General features: G+C 46.3%; 1 protein-coding gene across 2 annotated transcripts in view; it reads right to left on the reverse strand.

The window, feature by feature from the left end:
• The window catches only part of WDR11 (WD repeat domain 11), a 671833-nt gene extending 664697 nt beyond the window's left edge, over positions 1 to 7136 (reverse strand). For both annotated transcript variants that reach the window (XM_085602786.1, XM_085602777.1), the window contains exon 1: positions 6981 to 7136. In XM_085602786.1, coding sequence (XP_085458912.1) covers positions 6981 to 7069 — 89 coding nt within the window. In that variant the 5' untranslated portion in view covers positions 7070 to 7136. The remainder of the gene's footprint in view (positions 1 to 6980) is intronic.
• Positions 7137 to 11909: the final 4773 nt, after the last annotated feature.

An 11909-nucleotide genomic window follows, 5' to 3' on the forward strand; every position in this document is an offset into this window, starting at 1 on the left:
GGGATGATCCCATTGTCAGTCCCCTATAGCCTTAGGTTAGCTGGGCCACGTATAACACTTGGCACTGGGCTATTTCTCCCTTCATCCTCACTACCTTCTGTATCAGTACCCTTCTCACTTTCATCCTCTGTAGTATGAATCTCATCTAAGGGGTGACTATTGGAAAGGGGTACCTCAGTAGCATTTTCAGAAGGGGGGCCTCCTGTTCCAGTCCCTAAGGGGCCTAACTGGGAGGCTTTCCTGAGAGCTTTCTGATCTTCATCAGCCTGTAAAAGCTCTCTGAGTTCAGCAGAAGTAGGATTCTTGGGCTGTTTAAGGCCCCTGATATTTGCCAACTGCCTGAGCTCATTTTGATTTAGGGTAGCAAAGAGAGTTGGTGCCCTCTGGGGGTCACTCTCGACAGAGATGGGTACCTTGGACCCCTCTGCCCCCTCCATTGCTCTTAAGTGTGGGTGGATGTGTTGCAATCTACCTACACTTGGGTTTACCTACTAAACCTATCTAGTAGTTGTAGTCAGGGTGTGCTACTCCCTTTGCTCTACAACAACTAAGTTCAGTAGAACTTAAGTATATCTAATCTTGTTTTATATGTACCTAAAGGTACCTATGTGATCTTTCAATTGGTAACCAAGAGATTAAAATGGTAAAACACAGCAAGCTCAAATCCAACCGCTGCTCACCAATGTGAGAAGTTGGCCTGGTATATGATGTTCACTAGTTAAAGTGACCACCTTGTACCATGCCAAGCAACCCTTATGGTGTGGTTGTAAGTCAACCTTTTCGGACCAGCTGCCCTAGTGGTAGCGTAGGCTAAGCAGTCTTTGAGGCTAAACTCGTGAAACGTGTTAAGCAGGCTGTTTTACCAAATGTAACCCCCCTTTATACCAATGAAAGGACACCACACAGATATATATTGAAAATATATATGTATTTATTTCTCAAAGTATCCCCTAGACTCTTTATGAGCACAGGAGCACAAATCGTTAAAACAAGAATACGTTAGAATACACAGAAGTTGCACTTTATATGGATAGGCCCTGGTGGCGACTCGAACCATATACTAAAATAGTGGTATAAGTACCACGAACAGAAAAGGGAAAAGGCCTAGGGCCTCTAGAATCGCTGGGCCTACAAGGAGCTAACTTTAGTTAGTGACCAGGAGGTCCACGGGTTGCGTGTGCAGAGCAAATAGTCACACGCGTGCTCCCATAGGTTTTCAATGGGTGCGTAAAAGTTACAAAGTTACTGCAAAAAGGATCTTCCGGATGGACTATGAACTCAAGATTGGAAACACAGACACTAGAGATGATACTCTACACTTGGGCACCGGAGTGCCAGCTTTACCTCACCCACAAGAAGCGGGTGCATAGGTCTCGAAGTGCGTCAGGTTTCTTCTATCTGTTCAATGGAGCCTGAAGACAAAGATGCTGCAGGCGGTTGGCCCGGAAGGGATGCGGTGGATCCAAGGGTGGATCGGAGTTGTAGAAGACCTGTAAGCAGAGGGGACAGTGTTCACAGTCACTAGCCAGTGACCAGCGTGGCACCAAGTGGGTACCAGGCGATGTCGGGTGCAAACAGGAGGAAAGGTGTAGCTTGTCTCTGCAGCCACGTGGTCCCTGAAGGTCGACGACGTCCAGGAGTCGGTTCACGAGCTGTCCCACGCAGGCTCTCGCTGTCGGCGACTTGATCGAAGCAAACAAGCCTTGGCAAAAGCAATTGTTGTGGAAAACGAAATAAGCTGATGGTTCTGACCAGCAAGGTCAGAGGGACTGCTCCTTTGGAGGGGAGCAAGGGCCAGTCTGGAGCAACCAGACCAGCGGTGTAGTTCTTGAAGTTCGTCGCCAAGATGGCCACTAGCCAGCGGGCCAGCAACCGGTTAGCGCGTCGAGTGGCAAAATGCAGAAGGGCCCCACGCAGATCGTGGAGATGCTGGAGGGCTCACCTTTGGTGCAGATGCTGCTCGGGTGTTGGGCTTCTCAGATCCCAAAGCACAACTTGGAGGGAGCCTCGGTTGTCGCGCTTGCAGCTTGTCGTCGTCTTTTCAAGATGGCTGGCTCCACGTGTCTCGGTGCCTCCACGTGTTCCTCTTTTTCAGGGACTGTGGATCGGGCGGTGAGAGGTCTGGAGGTCCAGGTCTTGTCAGTCTCTGGGCTCGGGCTCCGGCGGGAGGCGGCGGCAAAGCAGACGTTGATTCGCTGGATGGTGCTTGCGTTAGCAAGGTGGTCACTCCCTGACCACAGGGGAGATTGGCTTCAGTCCTCTGTGCGGCAGAGCGTCGAAGTTCCCGTCTTCTTCTTGTAGTTAAGTTGATTCCAGGATGTCTAAAGTCTTAGGACACAGCTCCTACCTTTATTCGGATTCTAGGGGCCGGACTACCTGCTAGGTCCCTCCCTAAGGGTGGGACCAGGAAGGGGGGTGGTTGCACCCCCAATCCTTTGTCCAGCTCGCCCCAGGTCCAGGGCTGGTGTGCCCCAGGACCGGTTTGAACTGGCATATGCACCGAGGCTCCTTGTGAGCCTCAGGCATGTCTGGTTCCTTTCAAGCCCTACCTGACCAATACACAAAATCCTGTCTGGGGTGGTGCACGCACCTCCCCTGGCAGGAAACCCTTTGTCCACACCTCCCAAGCTGGAAGGACTCCCAGCAGCAGGAGGGCAGACTTGTGTCTGTGGTGGCAGCATCCATTTTGTGGAGCTGAGGCTATGTCTGATTTTACCCGGGTTTCAGGTACTGTACATGTCGTGTCCCTCTAGAAGGGTGGAATGCTAACCCCGTCGCCAGAATTGGCGAGGGGTTAGTATTCCAATTCGTATGACACCTTACTCGACATGTTTTGATAAAGCCAAACCAAAGATAGCATTTAACCGCGAGGTTCATAATGCACTTAAGAGTATATGGTATGACGATATCTGGAAACAGTAGAAGGAAGTTGTTCCGACCACTGCAGACAGGCTCAGCTCATGCCAGAGCACCATCTCACATGGAACCAAGCACTCTGCCTTCAGGATTGTTAAGGCCTGCCATAGGAGTGACTTATAGGTTAACAGGTGTCCCATTTAAGGTTAGGTATAGGTATACTACACCTAAGTAAGAGGTGGTTACACCAACTTACCCCAGCTGAGTGATCAGCCAGTTGTGTCAAATTTGTTAGGCCAGGCCAGGGGTGGCACAATACATGCTTCATCCCCTGGTAGGCCTTAGATACACCAATGCCCTGGGTACCTAGTGTACACTGGTACAGGGGCTCACAGGGTGATCCACTTCCAATTGGTTATGCACCTAGGGTGCATAGTGTAAATTTAGTAGAGAGAACAGCAGGCTGGGGGTCTGATTGGCAGGCCCACAGCCTCAATATGTCAAAAACCAGTGAAGCAAAAAGCAAAAATTTGGGGTGACCATAGGATAGCAGACCCTACTCTCCTACAAATATGCACTGTACTGTGTTACTTACTGCTTCAAAAGTCTAGATCCTCATTACTAATAACTCTTCCCACCTCGATACAGGTACCAAAAAAGCTCCTCGGGTCAAAGTATGTATTTTGATATTTCTCCCCTGGGTGTCAACACTGTAAGTTACAATAAACAGTCTTGGAGGTAAAGTAGTAAAGGACCACGTGGTCATTGCTGCATAGGCATGTATCAGCATGCTGTGGGAAACACCATAACACAAACATCATCTGTGCCATTCAACAATATCGTGAAACCCTGCTATGGTTCTTGACTCAAAAATTACCACAGCCATACCATTGTGAATAAAACCTAGCAATCAAAGTGCCACTATCCTACCTACCCTGCTGAGGACTTCCTTTACCAGCTTCAAACCGTTGAAGAGGACATCGATCACCAATCTTGCCTTAAAAATCATAGCTCCAGATCCGCCAGTGGAACCTTGTCTTGCTACTCCCATAGATGTCACATTCCTGCACTTGCTCCTGACATGAGTGACCTGATACTATCGTCTGTATCAAAGGAGTTATTTCCAAGTCAGTTTAAATAAATAATACTTTCTCAACTCTTGAAAAACCATTGCATCAGAGCTTTCGATTATAATCGATCAGTGATCTATCAACGACCTCTTTTAACCAGCAATATGCTGCAACAATATAAGAAGCTAAAGCTATGGCTCCTCGACAGACACTAAGGGTTGAGGCCAATGAGAGGCATAATCTATCTGGGCTAGAATTACAGAGTACATTCCCATCAAACTTCACGAGGACAAGGGGTGATCGGAAAACTCCGCATTGAGCGCGGTTTTCCGGACAAACTCCGTGAACTACGGCGTGGCGGAGTTTTTCTCACACGTGGCTCACCAACGTTAAGTTCACAAGCACGAGCAAGAAAAATTGAGCACCAGGACGAGTCCCAGTGCAATTTCTCAAAGAGGGCAGTCGCGGCAGGCCACTACCTTTCGCGTTGAGAAAGTTGCTGCTCGAGTAGAAAAGCCGATTTTTGGTGAGTCGGGAAAGTCGAAGCAATAAATAAAGATCCCTTTAAATTCTGTATTTATCTTGTCCCATGTGCTGCACTTCAAAGACAGAGAGAAATGGCAGGCTATGTCTTCTGACAAATTTATCTTTATGTTTTTTATTGTTTTTAACATTGGGATTGGTGTTTACAAACTCCTATCACTTTGCAGTCAGAGAAAGAAAAGTAAAGTGAATTAGGTGAAAATCTTGCTAGGGGATACAGAGTGTAAAAGGGAAGGCTGTCATTTTCATAACACACAAAACATGTAAATATCTGTAAATGAACTGTATACATTCAGGAAATAGCAAAGCAAAAATGAAGCACATTTTTTGTAATACTGAAAAGTAACGGAAACAAAGATTTTAATAGGAGCAAAACAAATCATGGCACTATACTTGGTGATGCACAAATGATACATATTCACTGAAACCCCGTTACCACGCGCTACATTTTGAGTGTAATGTAGTGTTATCAGTAAAACAGTATGTCTGTGCAAATTTAGTGACCATTTGAATGGAAAATGTGCTGTCTATAAATGACTGAGCGCTACCACACGATTCTTTAGGTACAATGAAAAAAAATCCCCGCCTCATGTCTAGGTGGGTTGCGAAAGTTTGTTGTTCTAAAAATTGGTCTATGGTTCTAAAAAGTTTGGGAAACACAGATGTAGAGTCAATATTATGGAGATGCCACTGCAATCTTTTTCTCTTATCACAATAGCTAAGTGATCACATATAAATAATTCAAAAATATTAGCTGTTATCCAATCTGAGACATGGATCGAAATGTATTCACTTAGGGGGGGCTCACCGTAAATAAAGCTTGCAGACCACTTGCCTAAACAAAACTAAATCCAGGACTCGTATATTTTAAGTTGACATCAGTACACTTATGTTCAGCTCGTCCCCATACATGGATAGGCACCTGGAGACACCCAGAAAGTTATAAATATGGGAAATGCCTTCAACACAGACCTCTCATCAGTACCCCAAATCAACAGTGTGGTTTCTGGCATCAATATGGAAGTATCCATTCTGCAGGAAATCATCTAACTTTCCCACATTGCATGGCTGAGCTAAAATTAAGACTGCTAGTAGCACACCTGGATTACTCTAACGTCATTTATAAAGGGGTTCCAAAGATCATCATATATACAGGAACCATACTCGGGATGTGCCTTTACTTGTATAAACAAGATCATATCAAACTAGTAATGAAAACATGTAAACATTTAAAACTAAAAAGATGCGCCATCATTCCCATGACAGCTGTTGATTTAGGGTAAAGGCTCCAAGTCTCTGGTACGCATTTGGCCCTCACCCAAAAGCAGAACACAACTACATGGCATTTAATAAACTTATGAAAATAGACTTGTCAGACAATTATTCAGTCCGAAGGAATGGGCCAGGGAAGCATATGCATAATGACAAATAATCGATCCGCGTCTGATCAGAGTGGACTCCGACTTCCTTAAATCTGGATTTTCTTAATGTTTATCCAACTTAAATAACTGCTTGCAAGTATTCACATGGGGATGAAGATGCAGTTACAATGCTTCCAAATAAACAAAGAGAAGAGGAAACGAGTCTTGTTGGGGGGCATTGATATTCTAATAACTAGTTTACTAATAACCAAAGATGGAGCTGTGCAATTGAGTATGTGGGTACACGTCACAAGAAGATCAAGAATACAAAATCAGACCGGAAACTACAATGAGGCTATCATAATTTCTACAGTGCTTTACTTTTGTAATACCTGCCTGTGGTACTTTTTGTATTCTATCAACATAACATCTATCCTTAGGGGATCTGGCTTCCAATTCTCCCTTGCCAGAAATGTGTGCGGTCTGTCCCTTACAGTGTAGAGACCCTACCGCTCTCAAAGTAATGGTATCCCATAATATCCTCTTCACAGGATCTGTGACCTCACTTATATTGTCCAGAAGGTGCGATCCCAACTTTTCTCCCTCCACAGCAGGGTCAACCTCCACAGCAGGGTCCTCTCTCTTAGTATCTATAGGCTACCTAAGACCCCATACACCTGTAATGTAACCTCTAATGCTTTCATAAAGTGTCAACGTGTGAGACACCTACAGCCTGTAGATTTTCAGATGACAGCGCCGTTTGCTTTTGGACTTTTAATGCGGTACCACTTTACTATTATGGGTCAGGCATTGAAACCTATACAAATAGAATAATGGCTAAAACATCAGGATTTACTGAACCTATCAGAAACGACATGTAGCCACATGGCAGGTGTGCAATTTTACTGCTCCATAGTGTGTCTGTTACCCCTCTCGCCCTTTCCGGACATTCGTGATATCATTTCTCATTACCCAGAAGGAGTAATTCCTTACAACTCTCCCCGCGGGAGTGTAACCCTAATTCCTATTTAGGATAATATTACTGAGTGTACAAGCCACCCGAGGTCGTGGGAGAGGGTGCTGGATCCTCCCTATTCTCTTATTCGGGTAGTCTTTCGTTTCCCCATGCATAAGGAGAGTACCCGCTCACCAGTCGGCCGCCCCCCGGTTCTGTGGACTGAGGGCTCCGCTCAGAGTTCGCGCTGACAGCTTCACGTTGACAGCATAGGGGAGCTGCATGGTACTTGATACCCGGCACACTGACACCTAGGGTGCTGCGACTGTTCCGGGTTCTACTGCGCACGCATCATCAGCTGTAAGAAATGAAAGAACGTCCCTAAATTCGAGCATGCGCAGCAGGACTCACGCGCGAATGCCGCCATCTTTACTGCTGGCGTGCAGGCATTTAGGGTCAAAGAATACGTATGACCGATTGACAGTTACTATTGGCAACTGTTACCACTGGCAATCACTCACTTGGGCATGTTCTTTTATCTTTACCACTAAAGGCTCCCTATTATAGGGAGTGGGTGTTTGACAGTTCTGTCGCACACACGGCGGTGGCCTTTTCGGAAACAAACATTAGACTTGTTAAATGCAATTTAAACATGATTGAATGAGTGTAACTTCCATTAGCTAGTAAGGATTCAGTTGTGGTCCGTTCCTATTGGTTAATGCCCGTCACCTAATTAATGTCAAATTGCAATTCAATGCGAGCTGTTAACTTATTTCATGATTGAGTGGCTCAGACATCCAGGCCAGGGATGTTTGTTTACTTTCTGATACTTGTAGCGCCGTATGACCAACTTTATTTTATCACTTTGCATGCCTCTTTGCTCACATGGACACACTTTGTGCATGTGGAAACGTTACAGGTGCTTTCAGAAAACATTAATTAGAACACCCAACACCACACTCTCTGACACTCACACAATCCTCTAACCACCCACACAACACACCACACTCATATGCATGTTCTTCGACACCCGCTCATTCACCAAACTCGCCACAGAGATTTGAGACCTGCTGCATGACAATGATCCCGACCTATTTTTTCTCTCTCGGATAAATGCCTGAACCCTGCATCGTCACCTGACCGCCACAGCCACCTCCCACGGGATACAAGGTTGGCAGGCAAGACAGACTTTAGAAGCCCGGAGGCGGAATCACCATCACCCACAAGAATGCCAACAGATACACCACATCCATGGACACAACATCATGCAACATGGAACACCTGTTGTTCAAGTTCGATGTCATAGCCAACATCCCTCCAAGTGACACCAACACCATCACGGACTTCGTCAAACAATTTGTCCTCCATGCAAGCAATTATAGCCTACTCGGAGACCTGAAGACCAAGCCGACCCTAACTCAAGAGCCCTCATTGAAGACTTTGGAAGCCTGGGCCTCACCCAGCAAGTAAAGGGACCAACCCACAGACACCTCCTGGACCCTATTTTGACACACTTCGGAAACATCAAATCCATGAACCCACACCAGTTCCCTGGACAGACCATGACCTCGTCAAGTTCAGCATCCCCATCGTGGTCCAACGAACACATACCACCGCCAGACGAGCCCACCAAAAATGGAACAGCATTACTGTGAAGGACTGGAACACAGCTCTCAGCTCCTACTAAACCGAACACAGCAACAGCCTCCCCAAAGCCATCAAGAATTTCAAAAAGTGGATCACCTCCTGTGCCGACTCCCTAGCACCCCTCAAAGCAGCAGTGGTTACTCCTTCAGGGCAGAGGAGCATCGCCCCGCCAGCTGTGAGCAGCACACAGCAGCAAATGTAAATTAATAAAATGGTTATTACCATTTTGTAATGAAGCACAGTGCATGCGCTGTTTTAGCTCGAGCTCAAGGAAGGGGTCAGGGATGATTCCTGATGATTGGCAGGCTGGCAGCAGAGATGATCAGTAAAAATAAATGTGGAGTGCTCATGTTGGATTGGCCAGCTGTGTTGCGACAGCCATCCCAACATGCACATTTCAAACGACACCAATCTGAGCTGTTTTACAGCCAGACAGACTGTAGACACAGGCCCCTAGACTGAAAAGGAGCACTGGGCGAGCCTGCTCCTACCAATCCTGGTGCTTTTCCCATCCTGAAAACAGCATGAGAGCAGATCCAGAACTGGTTAGGTTCATTAGCTTTTCGAAGGAAAGTCAGTCGATGCAACATGATCAGGCTACTGACCGACAATACTGCACATTTTTTCGGCATCGCATTCGCCGTCGCCACTTAGTAGCAAACTTTAAAGTTTGGGCTGAATGCATCTTCATTGACGGAACTAGTCAATAATGCTCTCCTCAGAAGGAACATGGAATTGATATCCACCTTGAACCTTGTGTAATACCAAAGAACCTTGAGCCTCCTTGTAAACCAGGAGTTTGGAAGTATGGGAACGTACAACAAACTGTCTGGGGGATTGGATCAGCTGAGATGCCCTCTTTAGAGCTCTGGAATCAGTGCTATTTAAAACCTCAGTTCTCTCACAGTCCCACAGATTAGGAGCCTCTGGACATCTAAACTGCAACTCTCTTTACAGGATGCGGTCCTTGGAGCTCCAGCGAAAATGGGGTGCAGGACATGGCGCCGCAGGTAGTGAAGGTGGTGGAAGGCCCTCAGGATGGGGCTGGTGCTGGCGGGACTGGCTATCTGCCTGGCCAGTGCCAGCCTGTGCCTCGCTCTGTGTGAGGATGCTATGGTAGGATACATTAAGTGTTTGCCTGGTGCAATCTAGTTGGGTGGAAAAGAGATTTTATTCTAACCCATGCTAGGATGAGGTGCTCACCATCCACCGAACACATTTTGTTTGCATTCTGGGACTTTCAGTCTTGCGTTTATGGTGGGAAAACAAACTACAACTAGCAGAATGCAAAGAAAAAACAGGATGGAGTAAGTTCATCACACCCAACAGCGGACAGATTCTGAGCTTTGAAATGGACAAGCTGCTCATGCCTGTCAATGGGCAGACTGAAAGCTACTGACACCTGTTAATTTACGTTTGCAATTTTATATATCATTGTCTTGGCCCAAAGACATCAGAGTGCTTCACAATACAGCAAGAAATAAACAACTAAATATCAGCATATGAATTTTTACGTTCTTCTGGCTTTGTACTTGTTGGCAAATTGGCTATTGCTGGAAATCTAAAAGGGAATCTAAACAATCAGTCAAAGTTGTTTGCTGTCTGCCCGTACGCCTCACCACTTTCAAATGTCACTAGCCACCACCGCCTCAAAGACAACAATACAACAAGATCCAGACCTTAGGGAAGTTGGTACATGTAGGAACTCAGACTGATGAAACACCAACTGGAGCAAAAATAGAGAATGATCCAGGAAAATACAGCAGGATCACATTCAAATCCACCCTGAGACTGTCACGATTTACTCCCTGTGCTCTCGTGCCCACCACCAGGGGGCCGAATTGTGGGGCTTTCCAGTGTTCTAATATGCTTCCAGACACTCCCCTGCATGCATAACCTGACTTCCAGCCATTTGGACTAATATGCTTCCAGACACTCCCCTGCATGCATATCCTGACTTCCAGCCATTTGGACACTTATTGGGAATTGACATCCATTCCCAATCCATGCCGGGTTTTGTGAAAGCCAGCCTGCTCATACTTGAAGCCAGGCTGCTTATGTTTGGAACTGCACTACCTAGAATTCCCTGCTCACTGCTTTGTCTCCACCCCTGCAGGCCAAGGATGGGGGTGGAATTCAGCTCACTTGTGGATGGCTGCTGTTAGCCTGCTCACACCTGATGCATGTGATTACTGTGAGCTCTTTTAAGCCCCAGCTCCCTTCAGGCCAAGGTTGGTCATTGTAGCTGTATACCGGTGAGACCGATGCTTGTTCCAGTGTTTCCTGAGCCTTTGATATCCTGGTTTCCAGTGTTTACTGAGATTTAGTTATTCCTTGTTCCTGAGCTCCTGCTGTTTTCCTTATTCCTGAATTAGTACTACCTGCTGTGCTACCTTGACTTCTGAGCCTTAGCATTCCTTGTTCCTGAACTGCAGCAGTTTCCCTGTTCCTGAACTTGCACTGCCTGCAGTGCTACCTTGACTGCTGGGCTTTAGTAATTCCCTGTTCCAAAACTAGCACTGCCTGCAGTGCTACCTTGACTCCTGAAGCTTTAGTAATTCCCTGTTCCTGAACCAGCACTTCCTGCACTGCTACCTTGACTCCAGAGCCTTAGCTCAATTCTTGTTCTTGCTCCGGGACTGCTTTCTATGCTACTTTGTTTTCTTGATTCCTGAACCTGAACTATTCTAGTATACCCTTGTAGCCTCCCTTTATGTACAGCCTTTTACAGTCCCTGCCTTTCTTCCCATTTTCTTTGTTTCAGTTCTAGTTTGCTGTCTTTCCATTCTGCTGTATTGCTTCTGTTACCTTGTATGTTTGTTACCTGCTTTCTGCCAAGTGTGCCCTGTGATTTCTCTCCTTTCCTGTTAAGCACTCCTCCTTGCTAGCTCCTTGTCTATTGTGCTAGTGTTTAGTTCTACCCCCTTGCTGTTTCAGCCTTGTGTGTTCCTGTTTGATCGCCAGGATCCGTGGGCACAGCTGACTACCTAGGTGGTGTTTCTTGTTCACTGTGAGTATTGTCTTTGAGTTGAATTTATAACATCACCATAGGTATAAGCTCCACAGACCCTGCCTTTGCATGTGTATCCTATATGTGGATATATGCATAACAGCATTTGTGGGTGAGAAACTTAATGAGCTTCAGTCTTACCGTGTGGAGCTCCTGAATGCTTTACCCCACACTCCCCTTTATTGTTAATGTTGCATTATATATATTTCTTGCATGTACGTCCTGGGTGTAGTTAGTCTGAATGCTGAATTGCCTTGTGAGTGCCCTTCCTTTCTGAGTCTTAGCCATCTTGTTCACTTGTACAGGCTTCCCCTTTGGATCCTTTTTCCTTCTCTTACTTCCTGTGTGATCCTAGGCAGCGCTGTACTCCTCTCTGTGTGCGTTTTCTACCCTGTTCCCAGTCCTTGCCCAAGTCCCTGACTGTGTTCCTGACACAGTCTCAGACAGTCCCTGACCGAGACACTACC

Source organism: Triturus cristatus, chromosome 1_2 (assembly GCF_964204655.1).
Source record: "Triturus cristatus chromosome 1_2, aTriCri1.1, whole genome shotgun sequence".
NCBI classification, from domain to species: domain Eukaryota; kingdom Metazoa; phylum Chordata; class Amphibia; order Caudata; family Salamandridae; genus Triturus; species Triturus cristatus.